Source organism: Oncorhynchus keta, chromosome 28, assembly GCF_023373465.1.
Source record: "Oncorhynchus keta strain PuntledgeMale-10-30-2019 chromosome 28, Oket_V2, whole genome shotgun sequence".
NCBI classification, from domain to species: domain Eukaryota; kingdom Metazoa; phylum Chordata; class Actinopteri; order Salmoniformes; family Salmonidae; genus Oncorhynchus; species Oncorhynchus keta.
In genome coordinates this window covers 23,479,923-23,502,549 of record NC_068448.1, presented here as the reverse complement: position 1 = coordinate 23,502,549, position 22,627 = coordinate 23,479,923, and the positions used below count along the sequence as shown (strand labels likewise).

Below are 22,627 nucleotides of genomic sequence, written 5' to 3'. Positions count from 1 at the left end.
TGAAGTGATTAGGCCTAATGATGTGATTAGGCCTATAGAAGTGATTAGGCCTAATGAAGTGATTAGGCCTATAGAAGTGATTAGGCCTAATGAAGTGATTAAAGCCGATAGAAGTGATTCGGCCTATAGAAGTGATTAGGCCTATAGATGTGATTAGGCCTATAGAAGTGATTAGGCCTAATGAAGTGATTAGGCCTATAGAAGTGATTAGGCCTATAGAAGTGATTAGGCCTATAGAAGTGATTAGGCCTATAGAAGTAATTCGGCCTATAGAAGTGATTAGGCCTATAGATGTGATTAGGCCTATAGAAGTGATTAGGCCTAATGAAGTGATTAGGCCTATAGAAGATTAGGCCTAAGATGATTAGGCCTAATGAAGTGATTAGGCCGATAGAAGTGATTCGGCCTATAGAAGTGATTAGGCCTATAGATGTGATTAGGCCTATAGAAGTGATTAGGCCTAATGATTAGGCCTAAGAAGTGATTATGCCTAATGAAGTGATTAGGCCTAATGAAGTGATTAGGCCTATAGAAGTGATTAGGCCTATAGAAGTGATTAGGCCTATAGAAGTGATTAGGCCTATAGAAGTGATTCGGCCTATAGAAGTGATTAGGCCTATAGATGTGATTAGGCCTATAGAAGTGATTAGGCCTAATGAAGTGATTAGGCCTATAGAAGTGATTAGGCCTATAGAAGTGATTAGGCCTATAGAAGTGATTAGGCCTATAGAAGTGATTAGGCCTATAGAAGTGATTAGGCCTATATAAGTGATTAGGCCTATAGAAGTAATTCGGCCTATAGAAGTGATTAGGCCTATAGATGTGATTAGGCCTATAGAAGTGATTAGGCCTAATGAAGTGATTAGGCCTAATGAAGTGATTATGCCTAATGAAGTGATTAGGCCTATAGAAGTGATTAGGCCTATAGAAGTGATTAGGCCTAATGAAGTGATTAGGCCTATAGAAGTGATTCGGCCTATAGAAGTGATTAGGCCTATAGATGTGATTAGGCCTATAGAAGTGATTAGGCCTAATGAAGTGATTAGGCCTATAGAAGTGATTAGGCCTATAGAAGTGATTAGGCCTATAGAAGTGATTAGGCCTATAGAAGTGATTAGGCCTATAGAAGTAATTAGGCCTATAGAAGTGATTAGGCCTATAGAAGTGATTAGGCCTATAGAAGTGATTAGGCCTAATGAAGTGATTATGCCTAATGAAGTGATTAGGCCTATAGAAGTGATTAGGCCTATAGAAGTGATTAGGCCTAATGAAGTGATTAGGCCTAATGAAGTAATTAGGCCTATAGAAGTGATTAGGCCTAATGAAGTGATTAGGCCTATAGAAGTGATTAGGCCTAATGAAGTGATTAGGCCGATAGAAGTGATTAGGCCTATAGAAGTGATTAGGCCTATAGAAGTGATTAGGCCTATAGAAGTGATTAGGCCTATAGAAGTGATTAGGCCTAATGAAGTGATTAGGCCTATAGAAGTGATTAGGCCTATATAAGTGATTAGGCCTATAGAAGTGATTAGGCCTATAGAAGTGATTAGGCCTATAGAAGTGATTAGGCCTATAGAAGTGATTAGGCCTATAGAAGTGATTAGGCCTATAGAAGTGATTAGGCCTAATGAAGTGATTAGGCCGATAGAAGTGATTAGGCCTATAGAAGTAATTTAGGCCTATAGATTAGTGATTAGGCCTATAGATGTGATTAGGCCTATATAAGTGATTAGGCCTAATGAAGTGATTATGCCTAATGAAGTTATTAGGCCTATAGAAGTGATTAGGCCTATAGAAGTGATTAGGCCTAATGAAGTGATTAGGCCTATAGAAGTGATTAGGCCTAATGAAGTGATTATGCCTAATGAAGTGATTAGGCCTATAGAAGTGATTAGGCCTATAGAAGTGATTAGGCCTAATGAAGTGATTAGGCCTATAGAAGTGATTAGGCCGATAGAAGTGATTCGGCCTATATAAGTAATTTGGCCTATAGAAGTGATTAGGCCTAATGAAGTGATTATGCCTAATGAAGTGATTAGGCCTATAGAAGTGATTAGGCCTATAGAAGTGATTAGGCCTATAGAAGTGATTAGGCCTAATGAAGTGATTAGGCCTATAGAAGTGATTAGGCCTATAGAAGTGATTAGGCCTATAGAAGTGATTAGGCCTATAGAATTAATTAGGCCTATAGAAGTGATTAGGCCTATAGAAGTGATTAGGGTTATAGAAGTGATTAGGCCTAATGAAGTGATTCGGCCTAATGAAGTAATTAGGCCTATAGAAGTGATTAGGCCTAATGAAGTGATTAGGCCTATAGAAGTGATTAGGCCTAATGAAGTGATTAGGCCTAAAGAAGTGATTAGGCCTATAGAAGTGATTAGGCCTATAGAAGTGATTAGGCCTATAGAAGTGATTAGGCCTATAGAAGTGATTAGGCCTATAGAAGTGATTAGGCCTAATGAAGTGATTAGGCCTATAGAAGTGATTAGGCCTATAGAAGTGATTCGGCCTATAGAAGTGATTCGGCCTATAGAAGTGATTAGGCCTATAGAAGTGATTTGGCCTATAGAAGTGATTAGGCCTATAGAAGTGATTAGGCCTAATGAAGTGATTAGGCCTATAGAAGTGATTAGGCCTATAGAAGTGATTAGGCCTAATGAAGTGATTAGGCCTATAGAAGTGATTAGGCCTATAGAAGTGATTAGGCCTAAAGAAGTGATTAGGCCTATAGAAGTGATTAGGCCTATAGAAGTGATTAGGCCTATAGAAGTGATTAGGCCTATAGAAGTGATTAGGCCTATAGAAGTGATGCCTACCCAATGGTGCTGCATTTTTTATTTGACTTGATTTATTAGGATCCGCATTAGCTGACGCCAATGGCGACAGCAGGTCTTCCTGGGATCTGACACAAAACGAAAAATACATTACAGACTTTATAATTTACATACATTAAAGACAAATACTTTACAATTTACATACATTAACATGTAGTGTGTGTGCATCTATCAGTTACACATCATTTAACCTTTATTTAACTCAGCAAGTCATTTAAGAACAAACTCTTATTTTACAATGACAGTCTACCCCAGACAAACCCTCCCCTAACCCAGACGACGCTGGGCTAATTGTGAGCCACCCTATGAGACTCCTGATCATGGCCGGTTGTGATACAGCCCAGGATTGAACCAGGGTCAGTAGTGACGCCTCTAGCACTGAGATATAGTGCCTTAGACCGCTGGGCCACTCGGGAGCCTACATACACACAACAAGTAGGTCACATGAGGGAGAGGCGTTGTGCCGTGAGATGTTGCTTTACTTGTTTTTTTGAAACCAGGTTTGCTGTTCACTTACGCTATATGAGATGGAAGGGAGTTCCATCCAATCATGGCTCAGTATAATACTGTACGTCTCCTTGAATTTGTTCTGGACCAGGGGACTGTGAAAAGACCCCTGGTGGTATGTATGGTGGGGTAAGTGTGTCAGTCTCTCCTCAACTCTCAGCCAAGAGAGACTGGCATGCATAGTATTAATATTATCCCTCTGATTACAATGAAGAGCAAAACGTACCGCTATGTTCCCGGCCAGCTGCAGCTTAATTAGGTATTTCTTTGCAGCAATTGACCATGTGACTGGACAATAATCCAAATACAATCAAACTAGAGCCTGTAGGACTTGCTTTGTGGAGTGTGGTGTCAAAAAAGCAGAGCGTCTCTTTAGTACGGACAGACCTCTCCCCAATTTTTACAACCATTGAATCTCTATGTTTTGTCCATGACAGTTTACAATCTAAGATAACACCAGGTGATTTAGTCTCCTCAACTTGTTCAACAGCCACACCATTCATTACCAGATTCAGCTGAGGTCTAGAACTGAGGGAATGATTTGTACCAAATACAAAGCTCTTAGTTTTAGAGATGTTCAGGACCAGTTTATTACTGGCCACCCATTCCAAAACAGACTGCAACTCTTTGTTAAGGGTTTCAGTGACTTCATTAGCTGTGGTTGCTGATGTGTATATGGTTGAATCATCAGCATACATGGACACACATGCTTTGTTTAAGGCCAGTGGCAGGTCATTGGTAAAAATAGAAAAGAGTAGAGAACCTAGAGAACTGCCTTTTAGACTGTGGCTTTAAGATATTATTATGTATCACCAGCACATTGATTACATTTAGTCATTTAGCAGACACTCTTATCCAGAGTGACTTACAGTCAGTGCATTCATCTAAAGATAGCTAGGTGAGACAACCACATATCACAGGCATAGTAAATACGTTTCTCCTCTCGTTATCAGCTAAGTCAGTGCCAGTAGGAAACACCAGGTGCATGTTGTTTGTTTTTTAAGGGGGGTAACACAGAAGGTTTTATTTAAGATAGTCTTTGAAAGTGACAGTTCAAACAGAGTTTTGCACACTAATAAAAGGTTTGTCAACTGTTCCGGTGAAATGAAGGGGAATCAACGTGTTGTAGATGTGATAGAGAGCCTGCTTCCACATGGGAATAGGTTGGATGCCAGACACGCAAAACAAACCTTTATATAAACCTGTTATATCTAAATGCAAAGCCTTCATTTAGCTAGTCTGATTAATTTAATTAGAAGCACAGAAATCCCAGATTTCCCAGGATGTCCCTTTTCAATGTTCAAATGGAGAGGACGACCATGTCGATTGAGTATTTCATTATAACTGAATCTGATGAACATTTAGGCCCAGTTATCCTTACAGTAGATGAGAAATTTAAAATGACAAGTTTTATAAAGTGGTAAGGCCTGTAAGACGTTTTCTTTTTAAACAGTCACATCGTTTCAATTATTAATTGAAAAAAGAAACAGTGTATTTTCGTGTATCATATAGATATTACTGTTTACCCAATTAGAGCCACCCTATTTTATTCATTTTATGATTTGATTTTCCTTTTCTGTATAAACATTCACAAATATAATTTGTCTCCGGTATAACCTGTGTTTCAGCTGTAGATTAATCAGTGACTTTCAGAGTTTTGTCAAAGGTTTGTGTTGTGTGTCTGGCATCCATCCTATTCCCATGTGGAAGCAGACTGAGGCTCTCTACCACATCTACATTATGTTGATTCCCTTCGTCTCACTGGCACAGTTGACAAACCTTTTATTTGTGTGCAAAACTCTGAACTATCACTTCTGAAGGAGCCCCTTCTCCTCCACTATGGCTATAGAAAACCTGCTGGAGAACATCTGAGGATCGCTGGAATAACGTGTACAAATTGACGATGTGGGCCTAATAAATGGGAGAAAAGATGCTTCAGTTTAGCATTTGAAACAAGTTCTGTGGTTCGTTGTCTGTTCTCCAAAGAGAGATACAGCCTATAGCCTCATAACAGGAGTTGAACGTTAGGTGGAGAACACCCTCCTAAGGTGCTTAAGTTAAGAGGTAGTTAAATGAACTCTGACTGAACATATCTGGTATACAGGGCTTAGACAGACAACCATTTAAAATCTGAAACATAGATCCAATGTCTTAAACATTTTGTTCTTGAACTATAAGACCACTTGTAATTGGGAAATGTAAGGTGAATAAAGTTCCTGTTCAGTTTAGAGCTGGGGTTCTCAAACATTTTTGGCCCACGACCCCATTTTGATATCTGAAACATCTCGCGACTTCAACCATGTGAAAAAAAATGATGTAATTAACATCCAATGTTGACTTTTTTACTTGAGGCTCTGGCAGTCAATTGAAAAACATTGTAACACTATTTCTGATTGTCTTCTCAACTCACCATCACATACTTTTAATGTGGGGCTAATGACAGTCAATTGGAAATGAGTCTAACATAATGTATCTTATCTCACCACCACTAATGAGATGGATGTGTTTGATGCATGTCGAGTCGGAGCTTCTCAAAGTCAGGGGATGTGGTCAACAGCGCGCACCTCATCTCTGCTGTCACATCCAACCTGGATCGATATTTGGTTTTAATGCAGACGAGAGCACTGAATCCAGCTTCAAACAGATATGAGCTGGTGAAGGTTACCAGGAAACTGAAAAATACGAGGTCAAATCATGACGTCAGTGATCTTCAGGTCGGATGACCCTTTCAAAGCGATTTTTCCCAGCCGGAGCTCGTTTTTTTCTTCCAAGCGTCGGAGGTGAACAGTCATCACTCATATGTGATACTTACTGATGCTGTTTTCTGTTAGAAACATGCACAGCCTAGTGAAGGGGGCATGATTCGCTTTTGAAAGACTCTCCAATAAGAATTCTTTCCACTGGATCCACTGATTTGGTCACACATCTGTAGAATGTGTTTGTATTTCCCCTGCATGCTTGTGTTCAGTTCATTCAGTTTCCCAAATATGTCTGTTACATAGGCAAGGAGACACATTTTATTTTCATTACACAGAAAGTCAACAAAGTCTGTTTTTTTAAACATCCATTTTGAATGACAACAGTGTGTCATTGTGAAGAATCTGAAAAAATCTTTCCAGTATTCCCCCCCGATAACCACCGAGCCTCGGTGTGAAATATAACATTGTCATGCTCTGATATCATATCTCCATGTAGTTTTGCAAACAGGTGGCGAGTTTACAGTTTAAGTTACCTCCTGCAGTATATCACAGAGTTCTGTGCATAAAATAATAAACCGGGGTAGATTTTTTATTGATGTTGTCAACGGCTACTTTCCTTTTTGTTCACCTGGAAATTCCCATTACACCACTCAGAGAGCTTTTTGAGACATTATCCAAAACATTATATGACCAGGTTTTAAGGAAGTTTTATCAATGGCTTGATGTTGAATTCAGTAGTGCAGTACATATTCTTGATTTCTAAAATGAAATTGTAGTGACATTGAATACAATAATTATTGAGTCTCTCTGACGGAGTCTCTCCCCTCGATGATGTCATCTGAGGGTATGTCATAGGTTAGCATTGATCATTGGCAGAGCTCCATGGTGGGATAGGCTGGCTGGCGAGTGGGCCTGCTGCTGCTCTGTTGAGGATTGATTTCAAGAGCAGGCAGTCAGAGAACTCTGCTCTGTTTGTACTATAGAGAGGGAGGTGAGAGTTGGCTTCCCCTGGACACAACTAGTTCAATCTGAGTGTGGTCTGGTCTGCCTTTAAGCATCACCTTTAATGTTTGAGCCAGGACTCAGTGGACTGTGGACTCATGGCTTCTCATTAGAAAACAAACAACAGATAAACATTCCGCAGGCAGAGTGTGTGACACATGCTGAAAGCCAATCCACAGTTAGAAAAAATGTAGAAAATGCAATTAGTCCAACAATAGCTAATTGGTCTAGTCTTAAAAAGGAAAAAGAAAACATTTCATTATAAGGTGATAGTTGTTTGTTTTTTCCCCTTTTCATTATGTGCTTCTCTTTTTGTTTTGTGTGATTCTTTCCCTTATTACCTATTTAGTTGTTTCCCTAATTTGCCCATGTCCCGTTTCCCCTCTCATTTCCCTGCCTGATACATCTCTGATCATTCAGCTCCATCCTGTTTACCTCTGATGACAACAATAACACCACTTTGGTGGAACCTACAAGCAGATGCTGTACGGATTTGGTAATTGGGCGAAACGAATGATTACAGATACCTGTTCATCTCATATAAAAAGAGTTTACACACGCAGAATTTCCAGGTACAGTTGGATGCAGCAAACGGCTACAGATCTACAAATCCATCTCTACTACCGGCTCCCAGTGGGAGCAACACTAAACACGGCTCTGATGTTTCTCTTCCTCCCTGATCAGGTGGCTGGAACAGCAGTTTGTTTGTACCATCTGAATGAATAATGGGATTGTACAAGCTAGGGCCTACTCGGCCTAGGCTATAAATTCTGTTCCCTTTCAATAGGTCTCTTGACATAGGCCTAGTACACGACTGGAAGGGAGGTTCTGTACTTAAAATCAAAGTATTTGCCATGGGCTCTCTGTGCATGGCCTCACCAGCATTGCTGGAAACTATGGAATTTTTTCAGCAGATGTGCCTTGATGTGTCACCAGTGACTTTAGTAGGAGGATGACAATCTGAGAAAGATGGTATTCCCCTGGTACTAAAGATGATGTATACCTCACACTGATATCCACCCCAACTCTAAAGCAAGTGTAGTTGCTTAAATTGTAATACCAAATCAGAAAGGTTCTATTATAAGGATATATTATGCAGTTCTATTATACGGTTCTATTATAATGTTCTATTATAAGGTTCTATTATACAGTTCTATTATAAGGTTATATTATACATTTCTATTATACTGTTCTATTATAAGGTTCTATTATAAGGTTCTATTATGCAGTTCTATTATACGGTTCTATTATAAGGTTCTATTATACAGTTCTATTATACGGTTCTATTATACAGTTCTATTATAATGTGCTATTATACAGTTCTATTATAAGGTTATATTATACAGTTCTATTATAAGGTTCTATTATAAGGTTCTATTATAAGGTTATATTATACAGTTCTATTATAAGGTTCTATTATACAGTTCTATTATAAGGTTATATTATACAGTTCTATTATACAGTTCTATTATAAGGTGCTATTATAGAGTTCTATTATAAGGTTCTATTATACAGTTCTATTATAAGGTTCTATTATACAGTTCTATTATAAGGTTCTATTATAAAGTTCTATTATAAGGTTCTATTATACAGTTCTATTATAAGGTTCTATTATAAGGTTCTATTATACGGTTCTATTATAAGGTGCTATTATACGTTCTATTATAAGTTCTATTATAAGGTTCTATTATAAGGTTCTATTATACAATTATATTATAGAGTTATTATAAGGTTCTATTATAAGGTTCTATTATACATTATAATGTTCTATTATACAGTTATATTATAAGGTTCTATTATAAGGTTCTATTATAAGGTTCTATTATAAGTTTATTATGCTATTATACATTATTTATATTATACAGTATTATAAGGTTCTATTATAAGGTTCTATTATAAGCAGTTATATTATAAGGTTCTATTATAAGGTTCTATTATACGGTTCTATTATAAGGTTCTATTATACAGTTATATTATAAGGTTCTATTATGAAGTTATATTATAAGGTTCTATTATACAGTTCTATTATAAGGTTCCATTATACAGTTCTATTATAAGGTTCCATTATGAAGTTCTATTATAAGGTTCTATTATAAGGTTATATTATAAGGTTCTATTATAAGGTTTTATTATAAGGTTCTATTATTATCATTCTACTAAAAAGACCTTACAACTGGATAAGAAGATCAACATTTCTTTCACATATCAACAAATGTAATGGTAATTGGAAATAGTATTATTCAGTCTGAATCTTCACAACAAATGTATCAGGAAACAGTACAATTTGTTCAGCAGATGTGCCTTGATGGGTGACTTTAGTCGGAAGATGTAAAGCTGAGCAGGAATATTATTGTTTAGGCCCATAGCCATAATGTAGGCCTACAAAACATAACACTGTCTATAATTGATCATTTTTGTTTTGTTATGTAAACACATTATTATTCAGTGTGAACTTCTCTCCTAACAAATAATTATCCAGAAAACTTGATTTACATAGTAGCCAAGGTTAGTGGGTTGTTTTCTTCGTACAGTAGCATTGCTTCCATTCTTTGAAAGGCCACCTGCTACTATGATGTCATGTCATTATGATTGGCAGCCAGTAGCTTCTCTCTGTCTTTAAACCCACCCTTAATGATAAGCTGTTGGCTGGGAATGAGATATGCTCATTTGGTATGTAAATTGCAAAAGCTATGGATGCATAGGCTTTCTAAAAGCTGTGTATTTATGCTTACAAAAAAATATTATTTTAATTTCCTTGTAATATTCATCCCAAAGACTATATTAGTTTTGTTCATAATTATAAATTCACAGAAAATTTGGTCTCCAGACAAATAGAATTTGCACCCACTTAAGTCTTGGATGAAATGCCATCTGCATATTTGAATAGCAGGAATGAGGAGGCAGTGCAACTTGAATGAGCAATAGGACCTTAAACAGCATGGGCCTAATGCATGATTGTATCTAAGCATGTCTCCTCTGCACTGAATTTGCTACATAATCTTTATGAAATGATTGTGAAATGTAACATGACGTGTAACCATGTAAAGCAATGGGCTTTCTATTGACTAGGTTAGGCCTACTCTTTCAATAATTCACTGAATTATGGTATTATGATTGGGCTTTTACATGTTGTGCATTAGGCCCCATGGTTCTCTTTGTGAATATGGAAACATTTATGTAAAAATAAAGTTAGTGGACAACTTTAGGAGATGGATATAATCGACAGATAATAACAAGTGTGTAATTAAAGCTGATTCCCAGATAAGGCTACAGACAGTATCACTGCTTCAGAACGACATTGATTTGACTGGGCTGCCAGGCCCTTTGAAACTGGGAGAAGAGGGGAAGATACAACACAGCTTTAATTTCCCTACTCAACAACTTGTTGGCCTATTTCCTTTTTGTATCATCCACTGGCATTTGAGCTTGTGTGAGAGGATGTGGTCCCACTTCAGCTTGCAGTTTGAATCACTGAAACAGTGGAGAGTGCTCACATGAAAAATACCACAGTTTACTATAGAATAATACAGTACTTACTATAGAATTCTATAGTAAACTTTAGCATAAGCTACTGTAGAATACTACACTACACACATTACATTACATTACATTTAAGTCTAGTACTTAGTATAGAATGTTGTATTATACTGTAGAATATTGTAGTAAATACTACAGTAATGTCTGCAAAAACACTACAGACTCCAAAAACACAACACTTTTTTTTAGCTATAGTAAATACTACAGTATTTCATTTGCACATACCCTGCCCATGCCCCTCCCCCATAACTGAGAAACCTATATGCCAAGTAGAGACTATATATTGTGTTCCCTACAGGTTATCAAAAAGAGCAGAAGCTGGCCGTTCAGAACCCAGTCCTACCTACGTAAAGGTTATGGAAAATCAGCTCTTTTAGTATTTCTCCATTTGGTTTTCTGAAGGAGAAAGCCTCCACTTCTATGTCAAAGATAATAAAACAAAAACACTATAGTAAATACTACAGTAATGTCTGCAAAAACACTACAGTAAGTACTACTGTATAGTGCAATTTCCAAAAACACTACTGTAAATAATACAGTATACTACAGTCCTCAAAGAACTACAGTAAATACTACAGTATAGCACAGTCTGCAAAAACACTACAGTAAATACTACACTCCGCAAAACACAAAAGTAAATACTACAGTATACTACAGTCCACAAAAACACTACAGTAAATACTACAGTATACTACAGTCCACGAAAACACTACAGTAAATACTACAGTATACTACAGTCCACAAAAACACTACAGTAAATACTACAGTCCACAAAAACACTACAGTAAATACTACAGTCCACAAAAACACTACAGTAAATACTACAGTATACTTCTATCCACAAAAACAACACATGAATTACTATAGTATATTCTACAGTTTTTTTTCACTACATTATTTACACTAAAAGCTGCCCCATCTATGACACAGTTCTGATTCCTCAGGTCTAACAAAAAAAATGAAGAAACCCAAAAGGAGAAAGGAGCAAGCATGCACTGTAATGTGACTTATCTCTTTCTCTCTTTGCAGATGAACATGGACATTTGAAAATATACCTGCCCAAAAAGCTGCTTGAATGTCTACCAAAATGCTCGTCGCTGCCAAAGGAGAGACACAGATGGAACACCAATGAGGTATGGCCCCTTCTTCTCCTCGCCACTCTGTGGTTATCATTGCAAATGTTTCTGATGTCCTCCGTGACAATGTAAAACCACTTCAGACACAAAATCAGCCATATTCTTCAGGGATATAGGTATGAGCATTTGATTATTTTACTTAAACTTAACTTCAGATTTTTGTGCATTAAATCTAATTTATAGATATTTTATTCATACTGGCAAAGTACATATTATCTAAAAGTATCTTGATTGTCTTCTGTGTAGAATCACATGATTCCATTTATTTAGGTTCCAACATCAACACATGTTTTTGCAGCTGACAGAATTAGTTTTTAATGTAATTTGTTCCTGTCACCTAGTTTCCCCTTTCCTGTTTTTGTTTGGGACTGTTGTCTATCTGCCAACAGTAAGACGAGGAAGAATGTATGATACAGAAATGAGCATGTACACCATCTATTGAACAGTTAAGATGGTGATTTTCATCATGTGCATGCCCACTGTACATTATGAACACCACTGTAAGATAGGAATAGGCTCATTTTGTGTTTAGCTGCTGTATAAAGGAAATTGGAGAGCATGATGTTCTCGGCCGATCTTAATTGGAGGTTTCATCTGTATTGTGAGAACAGTGTCATTGAGCTCCTTAAAGGGATACTCTGGGATTTTGGCAGTGAAGAGCTTTACTGTCTACTTCCCCAGAGTCAGATGAACTCGTGGATACCATTTTTAGGTCTCTGCTTGCAGTTTGAAGGAAGTTGCTAACTAGCGCTAGCATAATTGCTAACTACTGTTAGCACAATGACTGGAAGTTTATGGTAACTGCTAGCATGCTAATAGATAACATAGACTTCCAGTCATTGCACTAACGCTAGTTAGCATTGGCTCCCAAAATACCTCCAACTTCCTTCATACTGGATGCAGAGACATAAAAATGGTATCCACGAGTTCATCTGACTCTGGGGAAGAAGATAAAGGGCCTCTTTGCCCTTCAATCCCAAAGTATCCCTTTAAGTATAGTGCGACCTTAATGATGCTTACTGGCTGAATAAAGCACTAAGCCTACACACATAAGAACTTGCAACAGTCTATTTTCACCTATGTATCTGTGGAATAAGAGCTAGATCATTGATGTGTCTTATTGCTTAGCTTATGTTTATTTTTACGTTACCCATTCTTAAAGGAATTCCTGTTTGGCCTCAACCATAAATGTAACTGTCAATCACACCTGGGTTTTTATTCAGTAAGGTTGTATTCATCCAGCATTATGTAGAACTCATAATGTTAACATAAACAAGTATTTAGCATAGGTTGCATAAGCCTAGAGGTGTTTCACATTTCATATACTGTATCACTCCAATAAGAAAAGATAACACAACTTGTTTAGCTTTCTGTCACAGAAAATGAAAGTGCAAAATGTTTTTATTTGTATGCCCGTGTGAAAAGAAATCACAGAAGCCATTTGCTCCGGCTGTCCTTGACCTATAGGCCAGCCATTTAAATTAGTTATTTTCTTTTCAGTACAGCTACTTTATCATTTAATGGAAGTGAGACAGTGTCTTGCTTGATGTTCACATTTTATTTGTCGTTCATGTTCAATCTCTTTTTGGGGTATGGGTTCTCTCTCTCGTCTACGTACGTGGAGACTGTCAGGGAGATTGGAACTAAACATTATTTAGCTTGCTGCCTAATGCTGGATGGATTTTGAATGATTGCAATTACAAAAGTTTCTCTAAGGAAATTCATAAGCTGCTGCCAGTGAAGGCATTGCTGCATTTATAATACAATTGATCCCAATGAAGCAAACATGGGGGTTTCAGCACATTAACCGACAGGCAATGGAATCATCAGAGGAGCCCAGGCAAAGAAAAGCAGCACTGTTTTAATTGTATAATGGAGCACAGTGATTGGTCTCAGCCCTCCTTTCATAACTTACCTGTCACTCTCACATCAACTCAGGCCCTGCCAAACCTCTGGAGTTACAAATCATAATCCATCCTCTCTTAAAGGTGTTTTTATGAAATACTAAGGCATTTTGATCCTTCAGCAGTGAAGTGTTTTTTTTCATGTAGTGACAAGTATTTGTGCTTGAATATGCTGTATAAGGAATTCATGACAGTACCAAGATAGAGAGAGAGAGAGAAGGAAGCAGTTTTTGGTATGACATTCAAGCGTCAAGTTTTGTCTGAATTCTGTCACCACTTTTCCTCTGGGTGCAGGTCAATTTAGTTCAATGATCCCATGGCTTTCATTTCAAATATTGATCTCGATTTTGATATAATTAGTTGTTAATGAGTGAATCAATCTAATTAGATGCATGAAGATTTGATCAAAGTCACTGCCACTACTAATGAGAGGAAATTAAAGCGATGTGCAAAACCCAGCCACCCGTACTTTTGATTACAAATTTGGGCCAGAAATACTGTCATCATTGGTTTTCTAATTAATTGAGTGAAAAACAAGTGGAAGCGTCAGCACAAACATGACGGGAGATTATTCATGTTATCTGTACCACAAGACAAAAGTCCTTACTTCTATTGTGTTTGTTGTTTAGATGATTTGCACGGCAATCTATCTGATGTGTTTTAACCCATCAGCCTTTTGGAGTAGCCTAATTCTTAAAGTGCTGCAAAGTCCTACACATAAACACACACTTTTACATCGCTGCATTAGACATCTCAGTCTATCTTTCTCTCAGTCTGCCTCTCTTTTCCATACGAAATGTCAAATAATCCACCTTCATGTTTTCTAATTGAGTCTGCTGTTGTTTCTCCTGTCCGACCTGTAGTGTTCTGCTAGCAGTTTAAATTCATTCATGTATTTTGAAATTGATTTCATAAATGTAAGCACTTGTTTTTGGCTACAGCTGTTGTCATGTCATTTATTACTAACAACACAAACAACAGACATGTTATTAAAAGGCAGACCAAGTTATGTCACTGGTATTATTTATTTGAAATGTTTTTACATATATTGCCATGTGGGTTTAGGATTAACGTCATAGGTAAGGTACCTCCTGTCAAGTTTTTCCAATAGCACAACCAAAAAGCATCAATCCTAATTATGTTGTGCGTTAGTGCTGTGGAGCAATACTTTCCAGGGTTGAGGATAGAGAAGGAGACCGAGGTAACCTTCCCTAAAATCAAGGGCGTTTCCCTTTCATGAGCACCATGCGAAGTGAACCAGGGTCTCTCTCTCTTTGCTGTGGCTCGTTGGTGGCAGGCAGGCAGGCAGACAGACAGACAGACAGACAGACAGACAGACAGACAGACAGACAGGCAGGCAGGCAGGCAGGCAGGCAGGCAGGCAGGCAGGCAGGCAGGCAGGCAGACAGACAGACAGACAGACAGACAGACAGACAGACAGACAGACAGACAGGCAGGCAGGCAGGCAGGCAGGCAGGCAGGCAGGCAGGGGATTACAGAGTCTCTTGTCGGCAGCGATTGTGTGACTCTTAGCGAAAGTGACACCTCATCAATTCTCTGCATATTCCTGGCGCTGGTTCAGCATGCCTAATGCCACCTTGTTGTTTTTCTCCCCCTCTGATTAAACTCTCAACATTTTGGGGGTATAGAGAGTGCATTTGATGACCACTTTAGCTTGAATGCACGATTCAATACAACTCCTCTCAAACTAAATGCTTTCCTAAAACCTAAAATGATCATAAAGTGTGTAGCTATTGTCATACTGCCTACGGAAGGGCATTTCACTTCTCTTTGAATACGAAAGTATCTGGTTTGATAGCACCTCAAGAAAATATGCCTTTCTCACCTTTCTGTATTGTGTAAAGGCCACATCCCTTATAGGGTCTATAGGTTGGAAAGGTCTTGGTTTCTCCCTTGTTGCTGAATAAGTGTTAGTCATCCCTCCATAGGTGGAAGAGATTCGCTCCTCCTGCCCCAAATGTGTATCGGAATGGAGGAACGAGGGTGTGAAGAGAGCTAATGCCGAGCTATTAATTTCTATCTCATTCTCCCTATTCCCCTGTGTACGTTTATGGGGAGAAGGTGTGCATGAATACATTTCAAGCATTTACTGGAAAATTAGATAAACCAATCTGATCAAAATGCAAGGGAAGGAAGCGGGCGGAGGAAGGGAAGGGGGCTGGCGTCAGTAACTCTGAAGCAGCCTCAGCCTCTCTCAGAGCTGCTGATAGGCAGGCATGCTGCTCTCAGCTTCTAAATTGTCAAAGTGAGATTAAGAGGAAATATGGGGCAAGCTTGACAATTTAGTTGACACAACCGTAGCAGAAAGAAAGGGAGGGATGTTTTTAAAGAAATGACAAGGAGTGCATGCCAGAAATCTGTGTTTTCTCATGGAGGGTAGTATTAGATTTGTACAATTTGTGAACCGTTGAATGTCTTTATTGTTTGTCTATCTTTTTATGTATTTGTCTACACATTTATATATGTTTACAACAAGCAACTTGAAGATATCAAAATAGGGGCATTGGGGAATAATAAAATATTGTATGGAATACATTTGTACTGTAGTGAGGACGTCTCTAGTGTAATGCAAGGTCTCTCATGATCAGGTGAAACGTCAATTGCTATGGAAATGCTCGGATGTGTTTTTCAATTATGTTAAAGGTAATTATGATGCAACTATGATGGTGATACGATATGGATTACAATTATGAATATTAAGGCTATACGCATTACGTTACACACATAGACAGTCAAACAAGCAAATTGCCAGAGTTATTATTTATTAGGACATCACACATTACAGTCTTATTCTTATACAGACATCATACACACTCTTATTATATCATATACAATATCATACACATCAACCTACTCATATTTGTTACACACATAATTTGTCTCAATTTTCTAACATCTGTGGCATTGGTTCACAGGCAAAAAATATTGCTAGAACCTATTTCTTGAATTCTTAATATCAGACATTTGAAAGCTCTAGTTTTGACCTTCATAATACCTCTGATGGCAGTAACTTTACAAGTACTAATTATGGTCAATTTAGCCTGAGAATATTATCTAGTTATGGTAAGGGGTGAAATAAATATAGCTAGTTATAAATGTAATGATTTGGCAGATTATCAAAAAAGAAGATCAGTCTTTACATGGCTAAAAGAAAAGGAATATAACATATACTGTTTACAGGGAACTCACTCTACATCCTTAGATGAAGTTGCGTGGGAAAAGGAGTGGGGTGGTGAAATAATTTTCTGTCATGGATAAAGGAACTCAAAGGGTGTGATGATATTAATTAACAAAATGTTTTATCTGAATGTGCAAATAATGATGGAATCAGGAATGATTCGCAAGCGAGGTGGATCCTTTTGAATATGAAAGTGGACGAAAAAGAGATTTGGCTCATGAATCTATATTTTCCAAATTAGGATGATCCACACTTCTTTGAAAACATTTCTACCAATTTATTGAACTTACAGACAACAAATTGTCTAATCATTATGGTAGGACACTACAACACAGTGTTAAGTACCTAAATGGACCGTGAAGGTAATCACTCTACAGACTGTCATCACCGTGCCCTTAAGGAAATCACAAATATTATGGACACATTAGAAATAGTGGATATTTTGAGACTAAAAAACCCCGACCTAGTGAGATATACATGAAGGAGACTTAATCAAGCTAGTCATCTTGACTTCTTTCTTGTCTCTTTCTCTCTTGCGTCAAAGGTTAAAAAACTTTTAATAGGAGACAGAATGCGATCGGATCATCATCTAGTTGGCATTCACATAACTCTTATAGATTTTCCACATGGACGGGGATATTGGAAATGTCATCAAAGTTTACTGGAGGACAAGTTCTTGTTTTTAACTAAGACAAAATAATTTATAACAAGAATTTTCCAGTATAATATAGGTTCAGCAAATCCCCTTATTGTTTGGGATACCTTTAAATGTATCTTCAGGAGTCATTCAATTCAATATTCATCAATAATAAAAAAAAAGCAGTTTCTGGCTAAGGAAACAAGATTAACTATGGAAATCCATAAAATAATAGTACAGGTAGATAGCAATAAAAAATGACACTACAGAGATACAAAATAAGTTAAGAGGACAAACAAAAAGAACTTGAGGAACTTATTCAAGAACGATCTAATGTAATCTATTAAAAACTGGATGGAATATGGAGAAAAATGCACAAAATTCTTCAATACAGGAACGCTAACAAAAATAATTTGCAGAAAGTCGTTACTGAAGACGGAGTCATCTATGATTCTCCGAATAATATTTTAAAAGAGGAAGCAAATTATTTTAGGCAGATGTTCTCTTTCCGTCTCATCCTCTCCCACTGAATGAAGATTACGGTAAGGAATTCTTTCCAAATAATAAAAAAATGGAAAATTAACAAATGTACAGAAAGATCAGTGCGAATGCCAAATTACAGAGGAAGAACTTTTTGAGGCTATTAAATACTTTCAGTCTGGAAAAACCCCAGGGCTTGATGGCATACCGGTAGAGGTATATCAAGTATTTTTCGATATACTAAAAGCTCCATTGTTAGATTGTTTTAACTACTCCTATCAAAATGGTAGTCTGTCAGGTACTCAGCAGGAAGGTCTAATTTCTCTATTATTTAAACAAAACCCAGATGGCAAATATAAAGACCCAGTCTATCTAAAAAACTGGAGGCCCCTTACACTTCAATGTTGTGATGCAAAAATACTAGCAAAATGCATAGCACTCAGAATTAAAAGGGTTTTTACCAGGTATTGTTCATCCTGATCAGACAGTTTTTTTTACCTGGACGATACATCGGAGATAATATACGACAACTACTAGAAATAATAGAACATCATGAAACATATAAGAAGCCAGGAATGGTATTTATAGCGGATTTTGAAAAGGCATTTGATAAAGTAAGTCTGGATTTTATTTATAAATGCCTGGATTTTTTCAATTTCGGTAATTCTCTTATAAAATGGGTAAAAATATTGTATAGCAACCACAGGTGTAAAATAGTAAATAACGGATACTTCTCAGAGAGTTTTGAATTGTCAAGAGGAGTGAAACAAGGGTGTCCGCTGTCACCATATCTATTCGTTATGGTCATCGAAATGATAGCTATTAAAATAAGATCCAATAACAACATTAGAGGATTATAAATCCAAGGCGTAAAAACAAAGGTGTCCATGTATGCCGATGACTCAAGTTTTATGTTAAGTCCGCAAGCTAGATCCCTGCAATGTCTCATTAAAGATCTAGATAACTTTTCTGTGCTCTCTGGACTAGAACCTCATTATTTTTTATTTTATTTCACCTTTATTTAACCAGGTAGGCTAGTTGAGAACAAGTTCTCATTTGCAACTGCGACCTGGCCAAGATAAAGCATAGCAGTGTGAACAGACAACACAGAGTTACACATGGAGTAAACAATTTAGCAAGTCAATAACACAGTAGAAAAAAATGGGCAGTCTATATACAATGTGTGCAAAAGGCATGAGGAGGTAGGCGAATAATACAATTTTGCAGATTAACACTGGTGATAAATGATCAGATGGGCATGTACAGGTAGAGATATTGGTGTGCAAAAGAGCAGAAAAGTAAATAAATAAAAACAGTATAAAAACAGTATGGGAATGAGGTAGGTGAAAAGGGTGAGCTATTTACCAATAGACTATGTACAGCTGCAGCGATCGGTTAGCTGCTCGGATAGCTGATGTTTGAAGTTGGTGAGGGAGATAAAAGTCTCCAACTTCAGCGATTTTTGCAATTCGTTCCAGTCACAGGCAGCAGAGTACTGGAACGAAAGGCGGCCAAATGAGGTGTTGGCTTTAGGGATGATCAGTGAGATACACCTGCTGGAGCGCGTGCTACGGATGGGTGTTGCCATCGTGACCAGTGAACTGAGATAAGGCGGAGCTTTACCTAGCATGGACTTGTAGATGACCTGAGCCAGTGGGTCTGGCGACGAATATGTAGTGAGGGCCAGCCGACTAGAGCATACAAGTCGCAGTGGTGGGTGGTATAAGGTGCTTTAGTGACAAAACGGATGGCACTGTGATAGACTGCATCCAGTTTGCTGAGTAGAGTGTTGGAAGCCATTTTGTAGATGACATCGCCGAAGTCGAGGATCGGTAGGATAGTCAGTTTTACTAGGGTAAGCTTGGCAGCGTGAGTGAAGGAGGCTTTGTTGCGGAATAGAAAGCCGACTCTGGATTTGATTTTTGATTGGAGATGTTTGATGTGAGTCTGGAAGGAGAGTTTGCAGTCTAGCCAGACACCTAGGTACTTATAGATGTCCACATATTCAAGGTTGGAACCATCCAGGGTGGTGATGCTAGTCGGGCATGCGGGTGCAGGCAGCGATCGGTTGAAAAGCATGCATTTGGTTTTACTCGAGCAGTTGGAGGCCACGGAAGGAGTGCTGTATGGCATTGAAGCTCGTTTGGAGGTTGGATAGCACAGTGTCCAATGACGGGCCGAAAGTATATAGAATGGTGTCGTCTGCGTAGAGGTGGATCAGGGAATCGCCCGCAGCAAGAGCAACATCATTGATATATACAGAGAAAAGAGTCGGCCCGAGAATTGAACCCTGTGGCACCCCCATAGAGACTGCCAGAGGACCGGACAGCATGCCCTCCGATTTGACACACATTATGATAGGTGTACAATATTACGTATTGGATCCTTAAAAAATACAACTTTTACATTACCCTGCAGCTTACCTATAAAATGGGCTGATGGTGAATTAGACATACTCGGTATTCATATCACAACAGATATAAGCTCTCCACAATGAATTTCAATAGAAAACTTGTAAAAATAGACAAGATCCTGCAATCATGGAGAGGTAAATTTATTTATGTCCATTTATGGAAAAATGAACTCCTTAGTCATATCTCAGTTTACTTAATTATGGCGCTGCCTACTCCTGATGATTAGTTTTTCAAATCATATGAGCAAAAAAATATTTTGCTTTATCTGGGACGCTAAACCAGACAAAATAAAACATGCCTATCTCTATAATGGATATGAATTGGGTGGATTGAGATTATTAAATATAAAAGCACTAAACCTTTCTCTAAAAGCTTCACTCATTCTAAAGTTTTATTTGAATCCTAAATGGTTCTCAAGTAGATTAATAAGAAAAGCTCACCCATGGTTTAAAAATGTTGCCTTTGTGCAGATTGCCATGTCTCATTTTTCGATTAATTGAAAATGATACTTTTTTCAAAGTATCTGTCTTTTTCAAACAAGCAAGTGCAGAGCTGGCTACAATTTCATCCCCCTGGAAAGATAGAACAAATATTACAACAAATATTATGGCTGAACTCAAATGTGCTGGTTGATAAAATACCTGTATTTATGGGAAAGATGTTTGAAAAGGGTATTTTGTTCTTAAATTATATTGTAATGGTATGTCCTTCATGGAGTTATCAGAATTGTACGGGTAGGTCTGCTCAATCCAAGAGTACAACCAATTGATTACAGGATTGCCCCAAAAATGGAGGAGGTGGGTGGCAGTAGGAGGAGGTAGGGAACTGGTCTGTCTGCCCAATATAAGGGATCAAAACTGGCAGAGGAATACAAATAGCATAAATAGGAAAGTATACCAGTTTCATTTGAGGACCAGGATGTTGCCAACTGTGCCATACAGATTGCAAAATAGTTGGGAAGAGATTTTTGATGTACCGATTCCATGGAACAGGGTGTATGAGTTGATATATTACACAACGCAAGATTCAAGACTTATATAGAATTCTTGCCACCAACAAAATGTTGAATATTTGAAGCTCTGCAGATTTTGTTGTGAGGATACAGAATCAATAGAGCATTTATTTTGGTATTGCCCTCAGGTAGCCTGTTTCTGGTCTCAGGTTCAGGAATGGCTGAAAATGCATAGCATTGATCTAAAATTGACCCTAGAAATAGTACTGTTAGGAGATCTGAAGAGACCGGGTCAGTCAATTACTAATATACTAATACTCTTAGTAAAAGTATTTATCTTCAATACGCAATCTGTAGATTCTATTCGAATAGGTAGATTGAAATTGTACGTTAAACATCATAGCATAGTTGAAAGATATGTGTTGCGTAGAAATACGAAGTGGGTGGCCAGCAGAGATAGACGGGATGGGCTGAGGGAAGCTGAGGGTTGGTATGTGGAATTGGAGACAAGTGGGAGTGGAGTTGTTGTGTGAGAGAGAGAGAATGATGGTCAAAAGATAAAGGGGGAAATAAAGTCAAAATAAAACATAATAAAAGTACATTTGAATGACACTAAGTGGCAGTGTTTTTACAACTAATGCTGGTTTGCCTGAGGCTGATGCCGTGCAGGTGTTTGTACACATGCATATACACACACTCTCATTCAAATAAACACATACAAGAACACACACATACATGTAATAGTGCCAGACATGCACACAAACATAAAGTAGGCATTGATGTTATGATTTCAGTTGTCCTTGATGTGCTTTGTTTTAAATGTATTATTATTATTATTTATTTATTTGCATTGTTGTCTGCTGTTTTCTTCTGTCTTTTCCTTTTTCCTCTTTAGTTCATTCTCTTGGTTGTTGGTGCATTGAGGGGTTCTTGGGGGTGGGTAATGGAATTAATTGTATTTTTTTTCGGAGGGGGGGGGGTCTGTGGGATGGGTCTCGAATGTTTGAGGGACAGCTATTGGGGAACTGTGGGGGGGATCTTGATAGTGTCTTGATGCTGTATTGTTTGTCCTTCATGTTCTAATACTTTAATGTTACCTCTTCCTTATGTTTTTTGTAATAAATAATTTTTAAAAAATAATTTAAAAAAAATGTGAACCATTCATAAAGAATAGGACATTTTGTACCTCAAGTTCGGCTAATGCTATCGTTTGTCTTTTATGGCAGAGTTTACATATGTTGCGTTGCATGACATTAACATTGATTTACATACAGACTATTAGGCTATTATCCCCCATAAAACTAAATCTATTCCAATGTTTTTAGT

The 22,627-nt window shown here is 37.7% G+C and overlaps 1 protein-coding gene and 1 non-coding gene across 2 annotated transcripts in view; both read left to right on the top strand.

Moving 5' to 3' along the window:
* The window catches only part of LOC118360558 (calmodulin-binding transcription activator 1-like), a 674,662-nt gene that overhangs the window by 13,793 nt on the left and 638,242 nt on the right, over positions 1-22,627 (top strand). The window contains 1 exon segment of the mRNA XM_052485146.1: positions 11,609-11,712. Coding sequence (XP_052341106.1) covers positions 11,609-11,712 — 104 coding nt within the window.
* On the top strand, positions 10,939-10,993 carry LOC118361814 (U7 small nuclear RNA). The gene has a single exon (XR_004821077.1). It is a non-coding gene; the product is annotated as a U7 small nuclear RNA (small nuclear RNA).